The 16993-nt window shown below is 42.6% G+C and overlaps 1 protein-coding gene and 1 long non-coding RNA gene across 2 annotated transcripts in view; one reads left to right on the forward strand and one right to left on the reverse strand.

Annotated features, from left to right (window-relative positions):
* LOC133020731 (sodium/potassium/calcium exchanger 3-like) overlaps nt 1–16993 on the forward strand; it is a 103659-nt gene that overhangs the window by 68139 nt on the left and 18527 nt on the right. Inside the window, exons 3-13 of the mRNA XM_061087428.1 lie at nt 1349–1425; nt 5174–5248; nt 5366–5450; nt 5565–5668; nt 7576–7650; nt 7886–7911; nt 8047–8100; nt 8264–8391; nt 10316–10476; nt 12129–12369; nt 13402–13568. Of these exons, the coding sequence (XP_060943411.1) occupies nt 1349–1425; nt 5174–5248; nt 5366–5450; nt 5565–5668; nt 7576–7650; nt 7886–7911; nt 8047–8100; nt 8264–8391; nt 10316–10476; nt 12129–12369; nt 13402–13568 (1193 nt within the window). The remainder of the gene's footprint in view (nt 1–1348; nt 1426–5173; nt 5249–5365; nt 5451–5564; nt 5669–7575; nt 7651–7885; nt 7912–8046; nt 8101–8263; nt 8392–10315; nt 10477–12128; nt 12370–13401; nt 13569–16993) is intronic.
* On the reverse strand, nt 9014–9448 carry LOC133020732 (uncharacterized). The gene is made up of 2 exons (XR_009682938.1): nt 9365–9448; nt 9014–9273 (listed from the first exon to the last, which is right to left on the reverse strand). It is a non-coding gene; the product is annotated as an uncharacterized LOC133020732 (long non-coding RNA).

Consider the following 16993-nt stretch of genomic DNA (forward strand, 5'->3'; position numbering starts at 1 on the left):
TGCAGGTTTAGCTAACGCTCCAAGAGAGCTGTATGTGATTCACTTGTGAGTAAAAACATGATGTGTTTTAGTTCTCAACAGCCCCGACTGATGTTGTTCTCATCATTTGACAGCTTGAAAGGTTGTCATGCTGAAAATGACAAGCAAGTTCAAAGTCCAGGGTAAACTGCTGTCTTCAGTGATTCCCAGCTGTTTCCTTCGGTGTAAAGAAGTGAATTTGCGGCTTGAGTTTGTAAGCAGCAACATCCCTCTTGCCTAATGTTATCAACATTTCCTTCATTTGCATCTTCCCTCGCACATCAGACATATATGAAGAATCACGACCTTTAGTCTGAATGTCCATTTTATTATACTGAAATTTCTTTAAACTATTCAAGTGTTGGAGTAGAGTAAATATCTGGGAAATCCTGCATCAATATCTCCGAAATCCTGCATCAATGACTTCAAACCATCTGATCAGACCTCATTTCAAGACCAACACACCTACGGGTGCTCAGATGGTTCCCTCTATTGCCATTTAAACTCTGTGGGTGCTGACTGGACAGTTTTCCTTGCACAAACATTAGATCAGGAGTAAGATCAGGCCTCAATGTTTTTTAACAACCGAAGAACGTTTTCGCCGGTAGCTTTGTTGCAAGGCAACGGCTGTAAGGGTGGCGGAAGCTAGTGACTCAATAGGAAGACAAGACGGCCTCATTTCGGTTCGGCCGACACGTGGAAGGATGGTAAATGGTAAATGGTTTTGTATTTATATAGCGCTTTTCTAGTCTTGATGACCACTCAAAGCGCTTTACATTACAGTTTTACATTCACCCATTCACACACACACATTCATACAGTGCATCTATTCGCAGCACTTTGTTATTCTATTGGGGGCTAATCAGGGTTCAGCATCTTGCCCAAGGACACTTTGGCATGTAGATGGGTCAGACTGGGGATCGAACTGCTGACCTTTAGGTTGGAGGACGACCAATTTACCCCTCCACAGCCACCCTCTGATTGAGAAACAGCTAATGATTTGACAACCTACAAAACTAAAAAGTCCAGAATATTTGTCCCATGCTCTGTTTTTTGTCCCTTGATTTGTGATTCATTGTGCTAGAAGAAATATTTCACGGCACTGTGGGTCACTATATGGCTGTATCTTTAAATTTACTGCCACTGTGTTGAGTTTACTTTACTTGTCTTGACTTGTATCTATGCTTGCCACCTTTATTGTATTTTTTAGACTTTGGTCAAAAAGAGATTCCATCCTTATGGTATAGTCGCTCACCTCGAGTCGATATTTAATATTTAATATTTTATCTCCTTTCACTGCAACAGCATTTGTCTCTTTGTTTCTCTGTAGCAATCCACGAGTTCCCCAGGGATTACTTCACCTTCCAGGAGCGAGCTGAGGGAGCAGTTGGCCTGCATGTCCTCTGTGTGAGTGTCACCTGGAGCAGTTTGTATAAACACTTGTTTGATATAATATCGCTATTTCCCAAGAAGCCCTTGGTATCTCCATCTGTGAAGATTCATTTGCGCCTCTACCATTGAACTAGTCTCTCTCTCCTCTCCTCTGTATAATATTTGTTATCTTATTGAAATGTCAGACTGATTATACTTAAGAGTAAGAGTTAGTTGCTCTTTGAAAGGGTGTTTCCTGCTTGCATAATTATGCTATTGCATTATCAGTGGTATAAAATGGTTTCAAAAGGATGACAAATAATATCATTCATCACAATATTTCCTGGGACAATATAACGTCCAACAAAATGTGTTATCGTGAGCGGACTACCCTAATATTTTTAATAATGCACCAAATTAAAGGTTTCCTTGCACATATCCAAACTAAATTAGTATTGCACAATTAATTTATCCTGAACCTAAACAATATTAAATCGAATCAAGAACTTGTGAATAGGAATTGAATCAATTTAGGAAATCACCCAGCGGTAATTAAGAAATTACAAATGTATATGGCTTTCAAGAAAATATTTAATAGGTGTTTTATTGGATTCCAAAAAGGCACATTCAAATGCTAAATGATGTGCTTGTGTACCTACTTGAAACGGTTCTGTGCAACAGTGCAACCAATGTTAAAAACTTGTGCCCTTGTGTGATTTCTTGTTCATTATAAACATTAATTTACTATGGCCCTCAAAGGATGTTATGAAATTGATAGAAAAACATTGTTCAGAAAATAATCAAGAAATAAACACTGCTGATATTCCCTCCAATGGGCTTCACCAGTGCTAAGATGTGTCTGTAATACACTGCTCAAAAAAAGCATAATCTCCAGAACATGGAGGAGATTCCAGGAGACAGGCAGTTACTCTAGGAGAGCTGGACAGGGCCGTAGAAGGTCCTCAACCCAACAGCAGGACCGATATCTGCTGCTTTGTGCAAGGAGGAACAGGTTGAGCACTGCCCGAGCCCTACAGAATGACCTCCAGCAGGCCACTGGTGTGAATGTCTCTGCCCAAACAGTCAGAAACAGACTTCATGAGGGTGGCCTCAGGGCGCGACGTCCTGTAGTGTGCCCTGTGCTCACTGCCCAGCACCGTGGAGCTCGATTGGCATTTGCTAAAGAACACCAGAACTGGCATGTCCGCCACTGGCGCCCTGTGCTTTTCACAGATGAGAGCAGGTTCACCCTGAGCACCTGTGATAGACGTGAAAGGGTCTGGAGAAGCCAAGGAGAACGCTATGCTGCCTGCAACATCGTTCAGCATGACCGGTTTGGTGGTGGGTCAGTGATGGTCTGGGGACACATATCCATGGAGGGACGCACAGACCTCTACAGGCTAGAGAACGGCAGTCTTACTGCCATTAGGTATCGGGATGAAATCCTTGAACCCATGGTCAGACCCTACGCTGGTTCAGTAGGTCCTGGGTTCCTCCTGATGCACGATAATGCCCGGCCTCATGTGGCAAGGGTATGCAGGCAGTACCTGGAGGATGAAGAAATTGATGCAATTGAATGGCCCTCACGATCACCTGACCTAAACCCAATAGAACACCTCTGGGACATTATGTTTCGGTCCATCAGACGCCGCCAGGTTGCTCCTCAGACTTTACAGGAGCTCACTGATGCCCTTAGACAGATCTGGGAGGACATCCCACAAGACACCATCCGTTGTCTCATTAGGAGCATGCCGCGACGTTGTCAAGCATGCATACAAGCACGTGGGGGCCACACAAGATATTGAGAAGCATTTTGTGTTGCAGAAATTGAATTTTGGCAAAATGGACAAGCCTGCCACATCACTTTTTCACTATGATTTTCGGGGTGTCTATAAAATTGAGCCCTCTGTAGGCTGAAAACTTTTATTTCCATCAAAGATGTGGCATCCTTTGGTTCCTAAGACATTAAACTATCCATATCAGTATAAATATCCAACATAATTTTTTTTCACAATGAGATCTGATGTGTTTTCAAAGTGTTCCTTTAATTTTTTTGAGCAGTGTACTTGTTATGCAGCAGCTACTTAGAGCACATGATTCTCACACACATATGATGTAGCTATGAATACAGGTCATCAGTCACTGTAGTGGCTAAACATCATAAGAATAGGTTTGTCCTGTAACCCCTTAAATGTCATATTGTTTCACCACAATGTGATGTGCTTGGCAGTCTTTCAGACTCGTAGCCTGGTATCCAGAAAATAAATAAAACAAGGTTGTTAGCTTACCTAATAGTAATTTATTGCAAAATAAACATAAAAATAAATCAAATGTAAATGTCCAAAGTCTAATATCGAGCTGATGGCAAAGAGGATCAGGCTGAGGTCAATGACGGTTTGCGCTGTACAAGCCTGGTTTCCTCACATCCTTTCATTGCACCACCACTCAACACTGGTTGTAAGCTGCTGCATATGTACAATTTGCATTCTGAGCTAAAGAAAATTGTCAAATAATAACCAGTAATTGTAACAATGGCCAACTTTGTTGATGAAAGGTTTATCAGCATGATCTTTGATTACACAATACATTTTGTTAATACAACAACAGAGTCATATCATACTCACCACTCTGCTGCTCTGACTTTTAAAGAAACGTATTGTTTTAAATATAACCAACCAGGGCGGTGGTCGATTATGTCCTTTGAGATGCTCTAGGGCTAATAATGTGAAACATCTGTGCAGAAAGTTTCATGTTTCACTGACTGTAAATTCCGAGTGATAGTGAAAGTGTTTAGCAGATGTTGAGAAGGCATTTATGTTTGATGTGAAAAGTAAAATACCAAAACTACTCTAGATTAAGCAGAGGTTATATCCTCTCCTGTGGAAGCCTGATCTGTTCACCTGTAAATTTGATTTCCATGTCATCATATACACAGTAAAGAAAAAACATTTCCAAAGTGACTGTGAAGCAATTATATGATATATATCGGTCTCATTCTCAAACATGTTAATTTTAAATGTTGCAAATATACCAATATAGGCTGGACCCTTTATCTTATCTATTGATTCCAAAAATGTCTATCTGTCTTCGGTTCACATATCTTATTTTCATAATGGCCTGAGGGACTGCAATGTCGAATTATGGTTTAATTTGTACATTCAATGCAATAATACATTCAATATTAATAAAGCATGAATAAACATTTTATCGGCGCTCTGTAGCAGTGAGTGGGGGTGGGGCAGTGTGCCTTCTACATCCCTGGATTAACTACAGCAGTGTTCGACATCTGGGTCAAAACGTGAGTCAAAATCGCAACCAGTTCTAATATTTAGAGTATATTTTATGTCACCATATTGGACTATCACACATTCACAGGAGTGCGGATGCTGACTTCAATCTTGGCAACAGCACTCATATAATCACCTGTGTTTTTGTAATTTGTCATATAAGTAATACATTTTGTTGCTGCAATGCTTATTATAGAGCCATATAATGAGCTTTTATTAAGACGAGAAAAATATGGAGATCAATAAGGTACAATCAGTTTCATTTTATGAAACAAATTGTCCCAAAAACCTTTTACTGCAGATAAACAATGCAAAGTTGTTGCTAACTGGTCTCTCTCTATCTCTCTCTCTCTCTCTCTCTCTCTCTCTCTCTCTCTCTCTCTCTCTCTCTCTCTCTCTCTCTCTCTCTCTCTCTCTCTCTCTCTCTCTCTCTCTCTCTCTGTGTGTGCGTGCGTGCGTGTGTACGTCTGTGCGTGTGTGTGCTTTGGCCTCTGCAGGCAGTCTACATGTTCTATGCCCTTGCCCTGGTGTGTGATGACTACTTTGTCCCTTCACTAGAGAAGTTATGTGAGGTAAGATGCCACTGGGATTTTACTAAGCTTACATTAACACACAATTCTCGTATTAGCGTTTATTATGGATTTCTATTATGAAGGGTTGCTTTCTTTCTTTCTTTCTTATTATCATAGCGTCTTCAGCTTAGTGAGGATGTTGCAGGAGCTACCTTCATGGCAGCAGGCAGTTCAGCTCCTGAACTGTTCACCTCTGTCATTGGTGAGAAAAACACACAAACAGACAAATTCACAACTTCAAAACCAGAAAGGATTTACAGTGTGAACAGATTGTCTGTAATATGTGATCATCAGTAATTGTGTCTCTGGTGTGTAGGAGTATTCATCACTAAAGGTGATGTCGGGGTTGGCACCATCGTTGGCTCAGCTGTCTTCAACATCCTTTGCATTATTGGAGTGTGTGGAATATTCACTGCTAAGGTAAGGTATACAACCCATTACATATCAGTTACATTTGTTGAGGGATTTTTCCTCTGCAGTGCATATATTTATGTTCACATTAAAAATCTCGGATGGTAATCAATCAATCAATCAATCATATTTTATTTGTATAGCCCATATTCACAAATCACAATTCGTCTCATAGGGCTTTAACATGGTGTGACATCCTCTGTCCTTAACCCTCAGCAAGAGTAAGAAAAAACTACTAAAAACCCTTTTAACAGGTAAAAATATGTAGAAACCTCAGAGAGAGCCACATGTGAGGGACCCCTCTCCCAGGACGGACAGAAGTGCAATAGATGTCAAGTGTAGGAAAACATCATCAGCATGTAAAGTTTTTAGCAGCATTGATGAGGGTAAACATTTTGAAGGATAACTTCAATACTTTATGTCAAGCAGTCCTGCTGCATCATAGCTCTGGTCAGCAGCCAGCAAGATCACGATCCAGCATCAAGATGGGATCCACTATAGTCCACAGTCATTGTCCACTGCCGCCAGTGAGGAACCATCATTAGCCGCCGCCTCGGTCGTGGTCCACCACCATCCGATGTCAACGCGACAAAGTATCCTCCATTACCACTACGATCAGCCCGCACGATATAGAATCCGCCATACTGGATCCACCATTGTGACCTCTGATCTGAATCCACAAATCGTAATCCATGGTGCGGCCACAGCTGTGGCCCTGCATCTGCGGGCGATAAGGCACAGAAACTCCGGGGAAGGGGTCAAGTTAGTAACATGTACTGATGAGATATGAATTACTTTGATGTGATAAGGATGGAGATGAGGAAGGAGAAGCTGGAAAAAGAAGCTCCGTGTGTCATGTGTCATAAATTCCCTTTGCGCCTTAAGGTCATTAGGGGTTTTTGCCTTGTAATCAAAGGGCAAAACCCCCTAATAACACTAACTGTCTCAGTCTGTTTGATAGAAAGCGATATCTGTCCTGTTCACTACTATAATCCCACAAGGAAAAGAAAAAAGAGAAACATACTTGAATCCTATTTAGATTACAAGTGACGTAACACCCAAACACACGCGCACACACACACTCACACCCAGACACACACACAAAGTTGCTCAGAGAGCTTGGTTTATCTTGTTAGTAGTGGGATGTTACTCAACAGTATTTCAGTCAATGCAAGTTTTAAAGATATGAAATGTCCAAATCTCTGGTTGTTTATCCTCTGTCTGTCTGTCTGTCTGTCTGTCTGTCTGTCTGTCTGTCTGTCTGTCTGTCTGTCTGTCTGTCTGTCTGTCTGTCTGTCTGTCTGTCTGTCTGTCTGTCTGTCTGTCTGTCTGTCTGTCTGTCTGTCTGTCTGTCTGTCTGTCTGTCTGTCTGTCTGTCTGTCTGTCTGTCTGTCTGTCTGTCTGTCTGTCTGTCTGTCTGTCTGTCTGTCTGTCTGTCTGTCTGTCTGTCTGTCTGTCTGTCTGTCTGTCTGTCTGTCTGTCTGTCTGTCTGTCTGTCTGTCTGTCTGTCTGTCTGTCTGTCTGTCTGTCTGTCTGTCTGTCTGTCTGTCTGTCTGTCTGTCTGTCTGTCTGTCTGTCTGTCTGTCTGTCTGTCTGTCTGTCTGTCTGTCTGTCTGTCTGTCTGTCTGTCTGTCTGTCTGTCTGTCTGTCTGTCTGTCTGTCTGTCTGTCTGTCTGTCTGTCTGTCTGTCTGTCTGTCTGTCTGTCTGTCTGTCTGTCTGTCTGTCTGTCTGTCTGTCTGTCTGTCTGTCTGTCTGTCTGTCTGTCTGTCTGTCTGTCTGTCTGTCTGTCTGTCTGTCTGTCTGTCTGTCTGTCTGTCTGTCTGTCTGTCTGTCTGTCTGTCTGTCTGTCTGTCTGTCTGTCTGTCTGTCTGTCTGTCTGTCTGTCTCTCTGTCTGTCTCTCTCTCTCTCTCACAGACGATTCATCTGTCCCGCTGGCCTCTGCTCAGAGACTCTGCTTACTACACCCTGTCTATCTCTGCTCTCATAGTGGTAAGGAACAGCTTGAAGCCATATTGACATTTAAGATACTCTGTTTAAGATTGAGGCTGTTCTTTCTAATGTGGAGAAACAATTAAAACCTTTACCATCTCACTGGTAAATCTGATAATTTGTTGTTATTCAAGAGTAAAATTACCCAACAGGAATTGAATTACTTTCAGCAGCTGCAAAGATGTTCATGTTTAATGCGATGATTTTCACTATTCCTTCATTTTCTATTCCACAGTTCATATATGACGAAAAAGTGGTTTGGTAAGTCAATCCACAGAATTACAATTGCTTAAAACTTCTGTGAAAAGACAAAAGTCAGCACTTTCACAAACACATGCAAAATGATAGTTAAGAAAATAATACACAAGGTAAATATATTGAAACTGTTTTTTCCAGGTGGGAAGCTCTGACGCTTTTTCTGATGTATCTCGTCTACATTTTGATCATGAAGTGAGTGTGATTAATGTTAAAGCAACTTTTGACATATTGTTAAGGAATGATGGTTACTGTTATGTTGTAATATTCTTCAGTTGGACCAATTTGAATGCTCTGATGGAGTTAGGTTGGCTCTTAGTCAAAGCAGGTTAACTGGATCATACAATGTCTGTTCCAGGATGAATTCCCACGTTGTTCATTTTCTGGAGAGGAGGAAGAAGAACTCGTCCAGTTTGAGGAATGGAGCTGCCAGTAATGCTGAATTAGATGATGGCTGTGATGCTACAGCAGTCCTGTTGAAAAAAGGTACAGTTACGTCCACTCTATGATATGTTTTTAATACTTCAGCAATTGCTGCTGTCACTAGATGAAAAGCAGTATTATTGTCACAGTAAACCTCTTCGGACAGGCCTAATCCCCTGCTGTAACCTACTGTTTCCATGATGTTACCTCGGCGTTCGCCAGTGACAATAAGCTGGGTCTATCGGCGTTTGCGGACCTTAAGGGGGATATGGAGAACAAAGGAGAGAGCCGCGGGGGGGCTCGCTCCGCCGCGCGGGCCGATCGCGACGTGTGTTCTAATTAGCATATGAATCGGAGTCCAGCCGCTGGCTAGAACCTCTCTCTACTCACCATTGGAGGATACCACAGACCCTTGAAACTAATGTCACTCGTGATTGGCTGGTAGAAGTGTTGCTATTGGTCACCTTATGGGTCATTTCAGTGCACACGTGGGGTCACAGCATTCCGCACGTGGGGTAAGCCCCTCCCACACAATATTAATAATAAAAATGTATATATTAATATTTATTATTATTTATTAGTAAGCCTTTACCAAAAGCACTGCAGTTAATTAAAACTAAACATTCATGTGATGCTTGATGTTATAGGTGAACATATTGTACAGGGAACAAATGTGAACAAGGTATATGTGGAGTCAAAGCTTTATTTACATACAGCAAATATATTGTACAAAAACTCAGGTGAGGCTTGAAATGTTTCTCTGCAGCCTCTGGGTCATGACTTCTTTGTGGGACTCTGTCTGAATCTTCTCCAGTGTGTAGACGTCTGTGGTGTGTAGCTGTGAGATCAGTGTAGCTTCCAGTCTTATATGAAGTGTGGGACACAGGTCGGTGCGCTCCTGGCTTTGGAAGGATGGATCCATGTCATCTGTCCCGCTTCAATCAGCTGTAAACACATTCAGTAAAATTAGCACAGTTCAATGACAACATACACCTTTACATGTAACTGGAAAATTATTTAATGAATATAACCTTACCCTCTTTCTTCTCTGACAACTCCTCAATGCTGATGTAAGGTCTGGTCGGATCATACTGGCTCATAGTGTGTCTTACTACGTCATGGACAGGCAGCTGGAAAACAACATGAGTTTATTATTAATAAATGAAAATAGCCACGCTGCATCAACATTGTTTTTCACACACTCCTGTGGTCCTGGGACCATTTTAGATACAGACGACTGTGGTTGCACCAACACAAGTGAAACATTCAGGGCATTCCCTCAGATGATCCCTTATTAGGTGGTTGAATAGATTTGTCGTATTACCTCTGGAAGTTTACAGATATCTTTGCTTTGACAAATGTCCAACTAAAGCCATACCTCCTCCACATTACTGATGTTTAGTCTTTATTGGCACCAGGTCCTTATCTAACATGCTGCTGCATCACATTGCATCACACAGGGACTATAGAGACCTGTGATATAAGTTAGCCATTTATTAGGCATCATTCTGTTTGTTTGTGAACACAGTATGCATCTACCTTATTAGAGTAGACTGAGTAGCCTGGAAACCAGAACAATCAGCTAGCCCATAGTTATTTTCTCTCAGAGACGGGATGGACTGGTGATAGGTCTGTCCAGTTGCGTCAAGAGGCATTTTGATCTATGGCTGTTGATAACAGAAAACCAAAATGAACCTAGAAATTCCAGACCAATATTAAATTGGTGTAGTGATGCCAGGCTGTAGACAGAGTGTAAATGTCATAAAATGTTACAATCTCTATGACTCGCTTGAAAAATTGATTGTGGACTTCCATGAGATTGCTTGTGATACAAAATCATTTGTCACTGTTGTCACTGCTGAGAGAAAAAATTGTGCTAATTAACTGTGCTAATACAGATATTGCATGTAGTGGAACAAATTAACATGTTGGGTAGTGGTCATACTACCCTTATAGCAAACCACCACATGCTATGTGTGCCTTTTAGCAAACCACCACAGGAAGCCATCGGTGCTTATGGTGGATGAGCTGCTGTCAGCTTACCCCCATCAGTTGTCCTTCTCTGAGGCCGGCATGAGGATCATGATCACCAGCCACTTCTCCCCCAGAACTCGACTCACCATGGCCTCACGAATGCTCATCACAGAGGTAAGGACACACATTGGTGCTTTAGAGCAGGGAGCAGAAGGTCATATCAGCCTCACAATATGTTGGATGCATGTTAATGTGTATTTTAAGACATTTAAATTTGTGGGAAAAAAATTGGTTGGAAAATAAATAAAACATTTAAAACATTTTTTTTAAATTGTTTCAACCAAAAATTTCGTGACCCCCCTGCAGTACCTCCACGGACCCCCTTGGGGTCGCGGACCCCCTGTTGAAGAGCTCTGCTTTAGAGCTCTACGTGTAACTGTATAGAGGGCAAAAAGGATTGCTGCCTTTTCCAATTTGACAGAGAGTGCAGCATGTTTTTCTCAGCGGGGAAAGTGTTTCACAGAGCTTCATTAACAAGGTAAATTTGGTGATGCATGGCCAATGAAGCAGCATGCTTGAGTGCGTGTGTGCGTGTGTGTTTACATGGCATTGTAAAGAGGTGTGAGATCTGATGAAGATTTGATGATAATGTTCTCTTCTCCAAAGTATTCATGGTATTACAATTATTTTAAAACATAATTATGTGTAAAGAATTAATAGAGATTGTCTATTAGAGGAGCTCAAAGCCTTCCTAAAGTGACCAACAAACAACAATGATCAAATGCAGCTACAGGAAATTAAATAATGAAGAGGAGGGGACATCAGAAACCATTTAATGACTTAAAAAAACACATTTTTTAACCATTTCCACTCCTAAGAAAAACACTATCTCTGGCATAAGCTACAGTTTTTGGTTGTCTCTGTGGAGTATCCTATTGGCCACATGTCTTACACAGCATTCTCCTCCCTTACTGCTTCCAGCTGGTTATCTTTTCAAAAATCCCTTTGAAAAAAAGATTAAGATTTTGCAATCTTGCTGTCAACATACTTATTTTACTGTTTTCTGAGGCATTTTCTACACAAGGATTAGAGCCACTATGATGCTTGTCTCCCAGCTCCAAATGTTTGACCAAAACAATTTCCCCCAGCACTATTTTGCAGCGGCACTTTTGCTGCATCCTGGGCCTCATCCCACTGCCAAAGATAATTTACTTTGGTTTAAGAAATGCAAACAAGCCAGGGTGTGTTTTTTTCCCTCTGTAGAGGAATGATAATGGGAGCAGCCAGACTTTTCTCCAGTACTGACACAGCACTGTGCAGACAAGTCTGGATAGTTGGACTTAGTGTCAGTAGCCTCTACTCGCTCAGATGTCACTCACATATACACCTGCATGCCCAGCGGCCCGGAGGTTTAATGTTGTTATGTTTAAGAGTCAGTGACAGCTTTTTACTTTCCAATCTGACAAAAGCCTTGTGAGTTCTGCATCACCTTTACTCACCAACAGCTGTCTCCAGTGGTGGAAAGCAAAATCAATGTTACATATTTTTTGCTTCTATTTTCTACTTTTTGACCATCACCACCACATGACATGTTTCCTTGGCAGTAGAGAAAACCTAAAGTACATGCAGGCTATAAGAACTATTTTAGATCTTCAAAGACCCTTTTTCTAGCTTTTAATAAATGGAAATAAAAGTATAAAATATACAAAATGTTACCTAATTGTTATGATAAGAGGATTATGATCATCCTTGGTCTAATATGTGCTTAATCCCTCCTGCTTCTCTGTTGTTGTGCTTGCATGTACATGGTTGCATTAATGCTACAGAGGCAGCGTTTAATCAACACACGGACTTTGACCAATGGTGACTCAGACGTTCCGGTGAAAGGAGGAAGTAGGCGGGGCATAGAAAACGGGCTGTCTGGGGCAGAGAAAGGTGTCAAAGTTCGCCATGATGACCGTGAAGCGGGCAATGAGACGGAGAATGAAGACAATGAAAACAACGAGAATGATGAAGAGGAAGAAGAGGAGGAGAGGGAGGGACCCTTTGTTCCTTTCCAGTGCCCAGGTACCAGCTGAAGTAATTCATTGTACAATGTTGTCCTATGTTAAAATAAATACTTCAGCCTTTATAGAAATACATAGACTTAGTTTCCTAAAGAGAAACTTCAAAATCAATAGTACTCTCGTGTTTGTTTGTTCCCTTCAGAGCAAGCATTATTACTGGAATTATGTCAAAAGTTAGTTCATCTTTTCTCCAAAGTTAAGAAATACACAGATGAACCCTGAAGCTTAATGATGCTGGATCTTGGCTGTTTGAGCTGTACACAGAAAGATACAGAACAGAAATCTGAGGGATATTCAGATATGAAATCAGTTTGATCAGATTTTAGTTCAATTGTACCAGATCCAGAAACATCCCTGCAACAGCAAGACACAGCACACTGGATCTAGCGAGAAATAGTTTAATGCTGCTAATATCCTTAAAATAAAAAATCAAATAATACAAATAATAGAATCAAAAATAGCGTACCCATGCACCTATGTAGGCGGGTGCACATGCACACAATTTACATGTACTCTGTTTGTTACACACAGATGATTTGGATGTAGACATGAAACATAATCCATTTATGAAAAGCAGAGCCAAAAACTCTGCTGGCTGTTTATCTTCCCTGGTTGTTTTCGTCAAATCAACTGTCTTTATCAAAACAAGCTAAAGAGCAAGATTATGTATCTATTCATTTTCATTAATTCTACCCACACAAGATTTATGTTATTCGTGCAGGTTTATTTAAGTATAGTACTGTATGTCACTATTTGATTTGACTAAAATACAGTGGCATAATTTTCATGGATACACTAAAATCAAATGAAGAAGGTCTTTTAAATGCAGTTTACCTACATTTCAAACCTTTAGTAGGAAATTAAAATGAATATTATTTGAGAAATTATTTCCTAGGTAGCAAATCATTCTATAGGTACACATAATGTTCATGTCGTTTTTGTCAACGTCATCGGATATTAATAGTAAATGACATACTGATCTCAGTATGTCAGTACTGACTCACTTTGAGACTTGTTGTGGCTGTATTTGCAGCGGGAATGTGTAACAAGCTGAAGTGGCTGCTGGCCTGGCCTCTGTGCCTGCTACTCTACTTCACCATCCCCAACTGCTCCTTGCCTCGCTGGGAGAAGTGCTTCATGCTGTCCTTCTTCTTCTCCACCTTATGGATTGCTGGATTCTCCTACATCATGGTCTGGATGGTGAGAGTTTAGATTTTTTAGATGGTTTAGATTTTTATCTTAATAGACATTTAGATAAAAATACTCTTTTGACATTGAGATTCTATTCTGCTTCTAATCTTTAACATTTTAGCAGCTATTATCATGTGAAATTAAAAAGTATAAACAAGAAGAAGACAGAAGACAGAATTGGCTCATATAGTCAAAATTGGCTGAAAAATAGGATATCTACAAATTAAAAAATACATAGTACACTATTTAACCAGCAGAGCAGGCAAAGTTATTCACCAGCTGTTGACCATGTGAAGGTTAAGGTTCCTTTAATTTCTCCCGGGGGATCAATATGTTTTGGATTTTGTGTGCTGCTGCATCAAACCAGACATTGGAGAAAAAACATTAAATACATTAAATATAAGCTATATGTATATATATTTGCTACATTAGAGTACAGTTATTAAATCCAAACCCATTTTTGAATCGGGTTGTATCAAACACAAGGAGAAACTCAACTCGCACAAATGGAATCAATCATGCACACAAGACAATATCTGAAAATATAGTTACATTTACAAGTTAAGGCTCTTATATACTTCTACGTAATCCGTTTCTCGGAGAGGGCTCCACAGGGGTCCAAGAGTCTTTTTGATATTTACTTCTCCGACCTTCTCCGACCACTTTACGTCGAAAAAAATTCAACGCCAAACCCATAGGCGGCGCAACGGAAGACGAGCTCAGAGAAGCCTACCCCAATTATCGGAAGAAGAAGTCCACTTGTGTTTATATTTCTCTGTCAGCCTGCCTCCCACACACTGAACCATGGCAACTAACAGAACGTAAGTTATGACCATAACTATGGATCTATGAGACCGACCGATGACCGTCACCACGGTCTTAACACGAATGATGTCCTCATCTCCCTATCCTCGAGACCAAATATCAACAATGTCACGTGAGTGACCTTAAGGGGGCTGGGCTCACCGCCCATAAAGCTCCCCGGTGAGCGCGGCCGCCTCCTCCTTGTCTGAACGCCTCAGCCCGTTCTGAGTGACAAAAGAGGGTGACGGTCATCGGTCGGTCTCATAGATCCATAGTTATGGTCATAACTTACGATCTATTTCGACCTCCCTCAGACCGTCACCACGGTCTTAACACGGATGACTAGTATCATCAGGGTCGCGAAGAACGGAGGACTCTACCGCCTCACATCCTCGCCCAGCAGCTGAGAGTAGCACTGCGGAAGCCAATGGTGTGGGGGAAGCCACATTGACCCTGTAGAATCTAGAGAATGTGCAGGGAGCACTCCATGTTGCTGCTGCACATATTTCTGAAAGAGGGACCCCCTTTAAAGCAGCCCAGGAAGTGGCCATACTCCTGGTGGAATGAGCTACCAAGGAATCTGGGACTGGTATGTTCTGTCCAGAATAGGCCTCAGCGATAGTATTAACGATCCAATGGGACAAACACTGTTTAGACACAGGGTGGCCGACTTTTTTACCCCCAAAACAGACAAATAACTGAGAGTATGAGCCCCTCAGAGACTTTGTGCGTGCAATATAAGCCTTCAGTGCCCTTACTGGGCACAACATAGGCAGGTCGGCTTCCTCCTGTAGTAGAGCCGGATCAGGTTGAAAAGTGCTGATCTCGATCACCTGATTTACCGTCTGATGGTTTATGACCTTAGGCAAAAACGAGGGGTTTGGCCAGAGAGACACACCTGAGTCACCTGCCCTCCATCTTAGACAATCGTCACTTATAGACAGAGCATGCAATTCACTCACCCTTTTGGCAGAGCATATAGCCAGGAGGAAAGCTGTTTTGTAAGATAGAGACTTAAGGCTGGATTGCCCTATGGGTTCAAAGGGAGACTGCATCAGGGACCGTAATACCAAGGGGAGTTGCCATGATGGAGCCCTGGGAGCCCTGCTTGGTCGCAGGCGGTGTGCTCCTTTAATGAACTGAGACACTAGAGGGTGTCTACCAACTGTAACATCTCCCACTGTCTCATGGAAGAAAGAGATTGCGGCAGTGTATACCTTAATGGTGCTAGGTGCCCTGTTAGAGTCCAAAAGTGACTGAAGGAAACGGAGAATCAGCTCAATAGGACAAGCGGCTGGATTTTCCTGTCTGTTGCGACACCATGTAGAAAACACACTCCATTTATGGCCATAGTTAGCCCGAGTGGAGGGAGCCCGGGCATTGTCTATGGTCCTCAGGACAGCCTCATCTAACCTTTGAGAGAGGTACTGAGAAGGGGCCAAGCCCAAAGCTGCAGGATATCTGATCTGGGGTGCCATATCTGAGCTTCTGCCTGTGAGAGGAGGTCTGCCCTAACTGGCAGGGCCCATGGTTGACCGTGAACCAGGCGAAGGAGCGTTGGGAACCAATGCCTCCCTGGCCACCTGGGGGCTATTAACAGCACCTCGTAGTGGCCCGAGGCAACCCGGTTGAGTACTTGGGGAATCAGAGGGAATGGAGGAAAAGCGTACAACAACCCTTCCGGCCATTCTTGAGATAGTGCATCTAGGCCTAGGGGACCTCCCTGGTTTTTCAGAGAGAACCACATCCTGCAGTGGGTTGTCTCTGCTGATGCGAATAGATCGGCCTGAGCCGTGCCAAACCGACTCCATAGGAGGGATACAACCTCTGGATGAAGTCTCCATTCTCCTGGGAGAGGACCAGTCCTGGACAAGAGGTCCGCTGCTCGATTTACAATCCCTGGGATAAAGATTGCTTTGAGTGAAGCCAGATGCTGAAAAGCCCAAAACAGAAGTTTCTGTGCCACCTGGAGGCAACGCAGGGACCTTGTGCCTCCCTGGTGATTTATATGATACACAGTTGAAGTGCTGTCTGTCCTTATCAAGACATGCCTGCCCTGGATGGAGGAAAGGAGAGCCTTCAGAGCAAGGTGAACCGCTCTCAACTCCAGAACATTGATGTGTTCGCCACCCCAAGGGGGTATCCACGGGCCACGCACCATTCTGCCTTCCCAGACTGCTCCCCAACCTGTGAGGGAAGCATCTGTCGTCACCACTGTCCTCCTCGAGGGAATTTTCCCAAGGGGGACTCCTTGGAGCAAGAGCACCCGGTCTGCCCATGGGCGTAAGGCTTGGAGACATGTGCGTGTCACACGAAGTTTCACGTGTCTGTCCAGCTTCGGGTCGAGCTTGAAGGCATTCAGCCACCTCTGAATTGGCCTGGCCCTGAGGAGGCCCAGAGGAACAACAGCTGCTGCGGCTGAAATCATCCCCAGCATCCTCTGAAAGCTGATAAATTGTAGCTGCCTGCCGAGACGGAATCGTTCCCGGAAGGCTAGAATCTTCCTCACCCTCTGAGATGTGAGGGATGCAGACATTGTAAGGGAATTCAAGCAAAGTCCCAGAAAAATCACCTGCTGCCTTGGCTCGAGGTTGCTTTTCGTCACATTTACCTTGAAACCCAAGGGCCGT

The sequence above is a fragment of the Limanda limanda genome, chromosome 15, assembly GCF_963576545.1.
Source record: "Limanda limanda chromosome 15, fLimLim1.1, whole genome shotgun sequence".
Taxonomy (NCBI): Eukaryota; Metazoa; Chordata; class Actinopteri; order Pleuronectiformes; family Pleuronectidae; genus Limanda; species Limanda limanda.